Consider the following 11,732-nt stretch of genomic DNA (forward strand, 5'->3'; position numbering starts at 1 on the left):
TGACTGTTTTCCCCCACCCCCACTACTTGGTGAAAAAACTATAGTCTAAAAACAACCACAAAAAAGTCACTTGTACTTGTGGATGTGGAGCTCTTCAGGGTGGACTAACCAACCAGACTCTCCTGAAAAATACAGTCAGGAGGGCTACTGAGTTCTTTTTTTAATCCATTTGAAATGACAAGTGACAAGTTTGGTGCCCCTTTCTCATATCCACTGACATCATACAGAAGGATAAAGAGGATTTTCCCACCACCCTGCTGTTGTACTGAAGGCAGTTCATTGTGTCCATATCACTCCCCTGACATGTTGGACTTGTCTTGATCTCTGCCACTAACAGATAGTGACAGACTCTTTTATCCACAAACACCACCTTTGTTACGCACTTCCACTTGAGAGAGACTAGAGCAGCCTAAACACTTTTAAGAAATGGTATCAGTTGGATATTAGAATGAGGTAGATCTGCGCCTGTGTTTTACCTTGACAGGTAGTTTTACATCCTTAAATTACATGGAGGCTGATTATGCGTGTGAAACTCTCAAACAGGGCTGACATATACAGGATTACCAAAAAACGACTGGCCAGATTTTCATGAAACTTTTAAGCTTGGGCCACTGAAGAACCCATTACATGTTGCAGTTGATCTAAATCAAATAGGGGATACATAAACTATGTTGAGAGGCATTTAAGTGAAAGCATCACTTTAATTAATTGAAATTAAGTTTTATCGGCTACATATAACTCAGAACATGTTTTGAATCTACAATCTCAAACTAGTGGGCTACTACAGCTGTCCAAAGCACAGTGGTAAAAAGTAATCCTTCACTCTTCCTTTCAGAAATGTAGTCAAAGTAATTGTAGTTACCTTTTACCACTCTGTTTTTGGAATAATTAGTGCTTCAAATCCATTCATAAAGCTACATGTGACTCTGAATCACCCCCCTGAATCGGTTTTGACCCCCGACATGACATTTCATCACACCAAACGTTCTGTATAAACCAACTAGTTGATGCAGTCACATTCACTGACAGTTAATCAACTCAAATTCCAATAAAATGTAGGCCTCTGACGTCAGACGATTTTTAATGGCGTGGTAGCTAAACAATGAGTTACAAATTGTACAGGACGTGACGACACCGAGTATTTAAATAATTTCGAAATAATTGAATTCGACAATTTTGTCCACACATCTTTAACGAGTGGGTTAGTTTAAATCCGTTATTTTGCTAACACCGGAATATATTCATTCAATTATCAGCTTGTTATATGAAGTAGTGCTGCGAGCAGTGTTATGGTTTTACATTTCTAAGAGTATTTTGGTGAGAACGTTAGTACACTTTATAACTGACAGTTACGGTAATATGACCACTGGTTGTTTAATTATAATAAATCATTGTATTTGTATTTCACTATATTTAATAGTTTAAAATGCAATTGTAAGCACCCAAAAAAGATGCATTATAATCAAAGACCCGTTAGATATTACTACAAGGCATAGTGCAGTTAAAGTGAGTGTGGTTTTAGATTACGTAGGTTGGGTGACATATGGCAGGTGAGCCCAGCTCCGTTACCTTCCCAATGCACTATCGATCAGGCGATTTGATAACGTAGCATCGATTTAAAAGAAAAAGAAAAGCTGTGTCCTGTAAGTGACGAGTAAAATAACGGAAGCAACAAAAACGAAAAACCGTATAAATAAGATAAACAGAGAAAAAAAGGAAATAAACTTACCACATCGGCTTCCGTTCAGTTTTTACACCCTTTGGAACCGGAAGAAACATTCCTGTTTTCCCCGTCTCTGAATCCAGCCTCGATTACACACAGAGAGGAAAACACCAGAAAGATGAAGAGGAGAGGAGGTTCGTGTGTTTATCGGCTGGAAATAAAGTGGTTTCATGTAACTGCATGATATCCACGCATTCGTCTTTTGCGTGTAATTGTGTTTTCAGAGTTTGAGTATCGGGTTGAGGCAGCAGACAGCCGGAGAGAGAGAGGCGTGGAGAGACGCTCCGGTCTGCACGCTCACGTCATTGGTTGACAAACAGTAATCAGATGCAAATTCCTAACCTCTGAATCAGCAGGGGCCAGCCCCCCCATGCACCCCCCACCCACAGGAGCAGGGGGTGTCTGTAAATGCACGGCTGTGAATTATATAAAGTGGGCTGGGAGTGGGCACTTACTCACACACACCCTTTTTGTTCCTAATGCACACAAGTGTTTTTCCTTGTCGATTATTGTAGTATACCGTTTTTATTCTTTATATAGGTCCGTTATTTTCTTTCAAATTCTGTTTTATCTTGCTTTATTTTATGTCACTATTGTATTTAGTTGTATGTCTCAAGTTTTCTATGTAGCCATGTTGGAAGGGCCTGGGTCCGAAGTGTATCTGAAACGTTATACATTCAATATAGCCATCAAGTATAATTTATATTCATATTTATGTTTTTCAATTTTTAAATATGTTATGGCATATGTCATTGAGCTTGTGGTAACTTGTTTGTTGTGTTTACCCTTTCTATCGGTGTAGATTTTTAGGGACGGTCCCTTAGTGGAGAGCCCCTGTTCAGCAGTAAGGCTGAAGGGAGAAATACTGCATAAAATAAGCTTTTTTATCTTACTTAATTAAACCAGCCTTTTATAAAACTGACCTGTAGTTTTCTTTTTCATCCAAGCAAATTGTACAGCTTAAGTGTCACTTAATGACATAAAGCTTTATAGCATTGATTTTGAAAAAAGGAGGGTGGATCTTTTTTCTTTCAGAACACATGAGGAGCCCTACTAACTGAATGAATGATACATTGATTTTTAACACTAAACAAGAGATAGTCAGATATCACCAGACTGATAGAAACTACTAATGCTGAGTTGCAGACTTGATCTTTGGCTTATCTTGGTTTGGATGTTGTTGTTTTTTATCGAAATTAAAACCAACATTAAATGCTGAAAATAAACTACATTCAAGATATTCCTAGCCACGGTTCAATGAACTCTCGGCTTGCAATTGTATTTTCTGTCTTCGTCACACAATTGTTGACAGCTCCCAAAAGTCACCAGTCATATAATCTGTTTCCAAATCTGATTTTACAGTGGGATTGCTGAGTGCAGTGACTGGTTGCAGCTGCTTACTAAAATAAAGAGCTTGAGATATTTAAAACAGAAAAATGATCCTCCCCCTGCCTTCTCAGATGTAATGGTATCCAGGAGAGAAGCGTGTGTGACACAGTAAGAAATTAAAATTAAACGGGCCAACTTTGTTAATGACAACTGTAACCACTTCACGCTTCAAATTAAACGTCAACATAATGAAACACTCACTGATACGTTTCAGCCTGGGTGTTTTCAACACAGGAAATAGTTTCATACTCCCTATGATGTAGAGCAACAAAATGAAAACGTTTATGAGAACACAAAGTGCAAAACATAAATCGTTTTTTAGAAATAATCAAGCTTTCAATACTTTGAAAAAAGTTTTAATCACTCAAGGGTTAATATTAAAAGCATTTTGTTCTACCTAATGTTCATATCTTCAAGTCAAATAAGAGTAAAAAGTACATTACATAACAGAAAATTCACACATACATATTTTGGGCAGTGTTTTTCAGCCTGAAAGTGTTTTTTCCCTTCTATCTAATACATGCGTTCACCATAAAGTGATTCATTTATTTGATGTTGATCATTTTAATGTTTCAGTTTATGTTCTTGTATATGGAGAAAAATTCATCAGATAATTGAATTTAAACTTAAACATTTAAGGGGAATAGACAAAACGAGAACATCACAAGACTTTACAAATAAATGTTTAAGCGATGCTTCAAAGCTAGGTTCAATATTAATTAGTCGTATCTGTCTATGAATACGTTGTGTTCATCGAATCGATGTTTGTCATGACCTCTGCTTGTTTGTTTTCATTTAATAACAGGATGTATGAAATTATGCAGTTTACTGCCAAAAACGTTTTAGCTTTCATTGAGCTCTTTGGGTATCCAGCCTTCATTAGTAGATGATGAAGTTCACATTTAAGGTACTTGTAAGTATTTTAATCATATGACTCAAATGAATGCCTTGTTTTTACAATTGATCGATTTATGGAGTAAATGATCAGTAGAAAAATCCTTATTAATCAAAAATAACCATTAGATAATCATTGATTAGGTCCACTTCAACCGTAAAATATTTGTTCTGCATTCATTATTTTACTTTCAAATACTTCAGTTCGGTTTCCTGATAACAGTATTAGTACTTTAAGTAAAGGGTCTGAAGACTTCATCTGACTGGCTGTATTTGTTTGTACAACTACGCCCTCTAGTGCCAAGTCAGAGCAAACCCAGAGGACTCCTGGGTACCACCAGACACCACCACTAAAGGTCTACACTGTAATGTTAAACTTTACACAATTATAATTCGAGATTTTTTTTAACATTCACTCAACAATCTCCAAAACTAAATATCATTCATCATCTTTTTTTATTATTAAAATCCTCTATTTATCCTGAATAAATGGGATTCTGGTATTTAATATCTTTGCATAATGCGTATCACTTGATTTCATATCTTACTTACAAAAAATGTAAATTACATGTTTGGAAGCAAACATTGGAAAAGCCTTATTACAGACTTTCAAAGTGTAAATGGAGATGAAACAGAGAATCTGCAGTGTTTGACAAAGTGATTGAAAGTCACTAAGTACATTTTACTTTATGTCAATGCAATCGCATTAATCTAGTAATTTAATTGAAATTAAAAAGATAAAATAACATTCTAAAATCACACTTTCACTTTTTGATATAGATTTTGTTGCTTCTACTTCTGTAAATATGTAGCATTATAACTCCAGGAGTTGTATTTTTGCAGTTGAGTATTGCTACTTTTACAACACAAGTGGAATATCTGAATACTATGATATTCATAAAATGTTTATAAGGGAAGATGGTACATACAAAAAGGGGGCACAAAGATTACACAATCATATAAGGAGAAATATTTGAAATCCTTTTAATAGATGCAGTGATAATTATAAATAATTGCTGTAGCACACACATATCATTAAATACACAAAGATGTTTTTGACTAGTATATAAAGCTGTCAGAATATTTTAGGCTTCTCCACATGTTGGCACAAGTAAATCATCTGAGTTCATATTTTACAGGCACAACTACTTCTATTATATTTTAAAAGTTGGCAGCGCCCCGCCGTGTTGGGGTGAACATGACCAAAACAAGTTCATGTTGAAGGAAGTCTACAGTACACAGTAGATGACACCATGTGAGATGAACTACGTGACATTCAGAGAGAGAAGTTTAGAGCCTGAGAAATGTCATTTCAACGCAAACAAACACACACCCTTTGGTTGACAACAAAATGCACCATGTCAAGTTTTTTTACACATTGTTTCCAAAATCCAGTCAAGTACAAATGTAGAAAAAAACATAGAAACTTGTATTCATAAGGCAGAAGTGCTGTTGTAAGAGTTAATGTTCATACAGAGTCAAAACTCTGCAGGCTTTTATCATCAAAACAAAGTAACATGGTTTTATTTCTACCAGTGTAACACATCTATTGGACATTCTACTTAAAACCGTAGTAACAATATTACATGTTTACGTGAAAAAAATATGCTTGTAATTTTATGCTTGTGTGTAAACCTAGTGAGCATTATGCATGTAGCAAGAAAGCCTTAAATACATCGAAATGTACAGACATAAGCAGTTTATGACTATAGTACAGTTCCTTTACTTGTCTTTGAGTATTGACTGATATAACACTCACACCTCGTCTACACCAGTGTGCATTGAAAGCAGCACATGAGCAACCTGTTCAGCCACAGTGCTGCCATACTATATATACACAATCATGTACTTTAGTGTGTATCGGGGAAAAAATGTTCTTGACGCCGAGTAGTCGAGGTGATAACACTTGACAAAGCCAGCAGAGAAAGACAAAATGAAAGAAATATCCAATAAATTGTACCTTAAAAGAAGAAACTTAAGAATGACTTTCTCAGCAAACAATTTACTTCTGTACCTCAGATGAAGAGTGAAGTGTCTGTGCATATAATGTAGAGATGATACATGTTCATGCCTCACACCTCACCACTTATACTAATCCTAGGATGACCCTACAGGCAGTGATATATTTCCTTATGCATACCTCAGTCTTAGCACCTTTGCAACATGTCTCTATGACTCCTTGCAGCCTGCACAGAGCTGCACAGATATATTTTATAAAAGTCTGTTATTTAAGTAATTATTCCATCACTTTTTAGGTTAATATTGTCATTATGTACTGTTCTGAATTTATGCTTGGAAAGAAAGATGTCTTACTTAACAGTAGTTTCTAAATGCTATCATTTGCGCTGTGAAAAGGGACAGATAGATCAACTCTTGACTAACCGTTGCTCTAATATACAACTCATAAATGAATTTGAATGCTAATCTCAAGGATTATGAACGGTTGCCATTTGTTTTTTGGAAATTGAAACAAGTGTGATTTGTTTGTATTATGTATACTGTGACGACCCCTCCACACCACGTGAGGTGCCGTCTGTTTGTGTGTGTGTGGGTTGTGTGTGTTCGCAGGTTCAGGTGCTGATGAGCCGCACCTGTGGGCGGATGCCTACCTGATGAGCTACACCTGATGAAGCGGGATAAAGGAGGAGCCCAGCCGGTTGCGTCGCTCTCCCTCCTCTGGGCACTTTCTCTACGCCAGTTTCGGGGACCTGATGCTGGTGTCTATTTACTTTGTTGTGTTTAAACAATAAACTATATTATTCTTACCTCTCGTCTCGCCTCCCTGCTTTATGTTACAGCCCACGAGCCGGGTTGTAACAATACCTAGTTGTGAATTCCAGATCAACAATCAGGTTGTGAGGTTAGAATATTCTTAAAATGAAGAATCAACAATCCATATAACATTATTATGTTAATGAATTGACTTGGAAAACATTTGATCCCAAGAATGAAAACAGTAGTTCAATCGAGCCACACAGCTCCATGATGCTTTCTTTTCACACCAGACAACACCATTTTTGGTTGAATGAGAAACTGCTTTGACAACACGGACCATTTTCTGTTTGGCAGAAATTAAAGCATTTTGCCTGAGGATAAAATCTAAAGGGTTATTCTCAAGGCAAGGAAATTACTCAGGCTTAGCTTTGAGCTGAATTCTATCTGCGGCATACTCACATGCCAACAGTGAGCATGCTAACATGCTAATGTTTAGGATGGATATCCATCTGCATTCAGGCGTTGATAAACTCTCACGTATTTATGGATACAGAAACCAGAGACCAGACAGAGGAAAAAGGAAGGAAGGAACCAGGCGGACGTTATCCAGACAAATAGATTTATCTCCACCTGTCGGAGCGCCTGGCTGCCGCAGAGCTCTGAGGAGGAAACATGGCTCAGCTCATCTGCTCCAAGTGGGCCGACAGCAGGAGCCCAGGAGGAAGGAAGTCTTCCTGCTTGTTCACCACCTCAGTCTGACGGGACCCGTTGTAGTCGCTGCCTGAAGGTTCAACAAAGAAAAATAGACTTTGATCTCTCTCATGCGACTGAAAAAACCTTTAGCTGGCCTTTTACGTGCAGCCGGACTGCGTCAATACGATTATACAAACACAATCATCTAATTTGTATGAAACGTAGAGTTCAAAAGCTTTAACACAACTGTTTGTGTGCTGAGGTCAGGTTTTTATAAGTATGTTTGTCAATTATAAACAAGGCATTGATTTGCATTGATGCATTTCAAACACAAATATTAGGAAGCGATAGAAAGCCTTATTTTCCACTCACTTGCAGAGACGAGGTCCATGTACTGGCAGACGGCGTGAAGCAGCAGTCTCTCAAAGCTGATTCACAAACAGAGATATTATTTTCCCCTCAGTGTTTTCTAACCATTTGTAGAAACAATCATCAAGTTTCCCAACATACATCAATAAACTTGGTCTCTGTTTTTGTTTAATGTCGATCTTTTGAGATTTGTACCCTTCCTGTTTTGTTTAATGTTTGTCCTGCTGTTGCTACCTTCCTCCCTTCATTGTGTGGGTCATGTAGAATCTAATACAAACTGGTTTTCCAGGTGGGGAAACATGACCAAGATGTATGACCCAGAGCTATTAGCCTGCATGTCTGTCAGATGAAGTGTTTAAACAACATAAGGTTGCTGCATCGTGGGTTCTGTTGTTTCAGGTACCCGTAAGAGTGGAAACAGGATCCAGGAAGTTCAGCTTCAATAACGCATCCATGAGGGGAGGCTTATCAGATGACAACATAGAAGTTGGGCATTTATAATGGAAAGGATTTTAAATCATCCTACATGATGTACATTTTGGAATTAAATATGTAGGTGGAATACTAAAGATGTACAATGCCTGCCAATAGGACATCATCTATCTCTCTATTTGAGGGGAATTCAATGAAAAGCTTTTTTAAAACCTGCATATACACTGAATTAGGGCTGCTCGATTATGGCAAAAATCATATTCTCGATTATTTGGGTCAATAATTGATATCATGATTATTAAAAACGATTATCCATTTACTTTGAAAACATCCATTTATTGAAAGAAAAATGTGAACAGTATGTTTTCAACAGTTGATTACCCTGAACTTTAAGTATAATTGAACTGAAAATATATATATATATATATATTATAAAAAATTAATAATAATAATAAAAAAAAATAAAAAATCGTTTTATTTCGATTATGTTGTTTTCATAATCGTTGCAAGCCAAAATCGTAATTGCGATTAAAATACGATTAATTGAGCAGCCCTACACTGAATATAGAAAAAGGATCTCTACCTGCTGGCTAGGTTGGTTGTGTAAACAGAGTTGGGCTGAGCGATGAAGAAGCTCAGGACGTTTTCCTCAAGTATTTCCAGAGTTCCCTGTGAGGAGAGAAACATCACATTGAGTGGCAGCCAGGAGGATCAACCTACATCCCATCATGAGTCCTCAAGCCTGGTTTATGCTTGAGCCAAATACTGAACCTGCGGGCTTTCTTGCTGAGTCATGGTTGTGGTTAAACATGTTTGTCATTTGAAAAAATCTGTGACAGCACGTCACTGTTTTCACGTCAACTAGGAAAAGGAAACAAATATTTGTGTGATGGTGACTGCGAGACAACAAGCTAGTGAAGCCTCTGGGTTTGCTGCACAGCAGAGATGCAGGAAGGACTAGTCCACCAGGTATTTGATCACCGTACGGACAGACAACTGATCACAAGTTGAGACTTTGACTTAAAATCCACTTTTTCATGTCTTTTATACATAAACATGTAAAGAGATTCTGAAAGTCTCAGGAAACACTTCAGAGACATGTTTGTATATATCTGAGACCTATAATATATTGATGAAAAACTGTATCATAGGGGACCTTTAAGTTTAAAGCCACTGTAGGTACGGAGAAGATGAAAGCTCACCATGGGGATTTGTTTCCGTTTGAGAGTCGCTCGCAGTCTGCGATCGATCCTCTGGAAGCAGTCCTGAGCGCTGAAGGCAGGATTTACTGTGCAGAGATGAGTGAGGGTCATACAAACAGCCGCACTTTACTCAACAGCCCGGCTTACAAAGAATCACAGGCCAAGATGCTCACCATTCCTCTGGTCTTTGATCGGGCCGCTGGTGCTTTTCTTCTTGGCCCCCTCCAGCTCCAGCAGAGACAGCAGCTTCTCCTGTTCCTCACCTGAGCAATTCATGAAGTCATTCCATGGCTAAAAGAGAGAGAGAATAAAAAGCACATTTTTAACATATATTTGTTTAATGAGCGCTTTTAGATTCAACTAAGATGTGATGTTTGGTGCAAGACAAGCTATTGGTCTCTGGCTTTTGTCACGAGTTGAAAAGGAAAAACCTCCCCCAAAACGTGTCTGTACCGTTTTTAGTGTTGGGAAAAACTAAAGAAATCCAAAACCAAGACAGACCTGAGAGACACTCTCAGCCCAGCTGAAGACAACTTACCTCTATGTAGTTTCCGTTGGTGCAGGCTTCAGTGAAGATGGATGGGATCGCTGGGTTACTGCAAACTTCCAGATCATCTTTGGTGCACTCATCCTTCTCAAGAAGATTAGCAAGGTAGCGAGCTGGTTTTCAGAGAAGGGAAATAAAGACGTGGACAGTTGTGATATGAGCAACACTTAAGGATAGATTGAGGTTTTAAAAGAGGTGACGATTCAATGTAAATGTTGTTTTTCACTGTTTAAGGCACTCAGTCTTTAAGGATTGTCCGGCATTGCTCATCCTGCAGCAGATAACAACATCATATCATCTATAAAAAGATCTTACTGTTCTCCAGTCGGCGAAGGCTCTTCTTGCCTTTGGCTCGAGGAGTGAGGTCAGAGTTGCGGATGGCTTGGTTTATATAGAACTGCTTCTTTTTGGTGGGAGACACTCGCTTGGCTGGAGAGTTGGGCAGGGAGCTGCATTGACGCTCCTCTATCAGGCTGAGAAAACACAGTACAAATGTCACAATAGGTCATTTAGTCACACAACTTCTAAAGAGGAAGTAACAGCACCTCAGATCTTATAGATAACAGTAAGTGTTTGAAGCAATGACTATTTTACCATTCCTCCAATGTCTTTAACCACGAGGGAGAGTAAAGGCATTCAGAAAAAAGTGTAACCCTTCAGTTTTGAGGAACATACAGTATATCGGGTATGAAGGAGGGGTGATGGTGAAAGGCACAGCACAGGAGAAAGCACACTTAGTCTATTGCATATGATCTGAATGACAAGGTGAAACGTTGCATCAGTACAGCCATGCAATATATCATTACATCATAATGTTATTGGCAAGAAAAGAGTGGTTGTGAAAGATGACTTACTTAAACCACCCTTAGCTAAGAGCTAGGGTGTATATAATCTCCTTTATTGTAATGTGCTGCTTGTGTTTTATCTCTGCAGTCTTTCTAAATGCATCTGAGAAGTAATGGCAATCTGCAGGAGCTGCAGATGTAGGTCAGTGGGTGTTGCCATTTTTAGCCTGCAGGTTGTTAGCAACACTACAGCCACATCATCTGATGTAATCTCTGCCCGTCTAGTGGGGTTTATCCAACACTAGATATCATATCATTTCCTCTTGAAATGCAAACTTTAGCAATCGTGAATCTAAGTAACCAGGCAGAAGCATTGATGCAGTTTTAAACCATATTTTAAATGTAGCAATATGATCCCTCTGAACTGTACATGCTAGCGAGGAAATATCTACATAATACGAATAATCTGTGTTTTAGCAAGTGCCAAGTGAAGGATTTATCAGATCAAGTAAAAACACCCAGGCGAGATTTAACCCTGAATTTAAAGAGCTACACACAAAATAATCCAGGTTTGCGGGTTAGCGGCCAGCTGTTAAACGGCTAACATACAGATGATTTAACTCCAAGTAACGTCAACAAATGAGCAGGATTATCAACAGAGCTGGCACTCGAGAGGTGGTAAAAATGGCTATTTAACTGTCATCCAAGCTAAAGCTAACTAGCATGCTAGCGTTATTTTTACTCACATATAATCCTGTTCTTCATTATTTGTCAAAACCACCATTTTATTCCTGCACAAACACGGGAAGAAAAACACGCTTTGTATCCTTACGGACCGTGTAGAAACAAAAAGACGCAATAAGGAGGGAAAGAGAAGTTTAAAAGGTGAGTTTGGCAGGGGTTGTTGTGGGAAGATAGCTTCTCGGCTGCTAGCCTGACAGTGAACACAAATAGAGCTGAAACACAGAGCGGAGGAAATGAGG

General features: G+C 38.2%; 2 protein-coding genes across 4 annotated transcripts in view; both read right to left on the reverse strand.

The window, feature by feature from the left end:
* Positions 1-4,841, reverse strand: part of arid3a (AT-rich interactive domain 3A) — a 53,280-nt gene extending 48,439 nt beyond the window's left edge. For all 3 annotated transcript variants that reach the window (XM_079679069.1, XM_079679068.1, XM_079679067.1), the window contains exon 1: positions 1,730-4,841. The gene's annotated coding sequence lies outside the window, so the exon portion shown is untranslated. The remainder of the gene's footprint in view (positions 1-1,729) is intronic.
* Positions 4,842-4,973: 132 nt separating this feature from the next.
* Positions 4,974-11,706, reverse strand: r3hdm4 (R3H domain containing 4). The gene is made up of 8 exons (XM_079679093.1): positions 11,496-11,706; positions 10,280-10,437; positions 9,956-10,077; positions 9,591-9,708; positions 9,418-9,503; positions 8,799-8,884; positions 7,787-7,842; positions 4,974-7,502 (listed from the first exon to the last, which is right to left on the reverse strand). Exons 1-8 carry the CDS (start codon positions 11,531-11,533, stop codon positions 7,399-7,401), a joined length of 768 nt encoding a protein of 255 aa, XP_079535219.1. The 5' UTR covers positions 11,534-11,706; the 3' UTR covers positions 4,974-7,398.
* Positions 11,707-11,732: the final 26 nt, after the last annotated feature.

The sequence above is a fragment of the Notothenia rossii genome (genome assembly GCF_949606895.1).
Source record: "Notothenia rossii genome assembly, chromosome: 1".
In the NCBI taxonomy this organism is placed as follows: domain Eukaryota; kingdom Metazoa; phylum Chordata; class Actinopteri; order Perciformes; family Nototheniidae; genus Notothenia; species Notothenia rossii.

Bases quoted from the DNA above. Each gene is read 5' to 3' on its own strand.
- r3hdm4 (XM_079679093.1), bottom strand. From the start codon at position 11,533: ATGGTGGTTTTGACAAATAATGAAGAACAGGATTATAT. The intron at 8,885-9,417 runs GTGAGCTTTCAT...CTCTCCTCACAG, and splicing joins AACGGAAACAAATCCCCATG to GGAACTCTGGAAATACTTGA. The intron at 7,843-8,798 runs GTAGAGATCCTT...TTTGTGAATCAG, and splicing joins ACAACCAACCTAGCCAGCAG to CTTTGAGAGACTGCTGCTTC.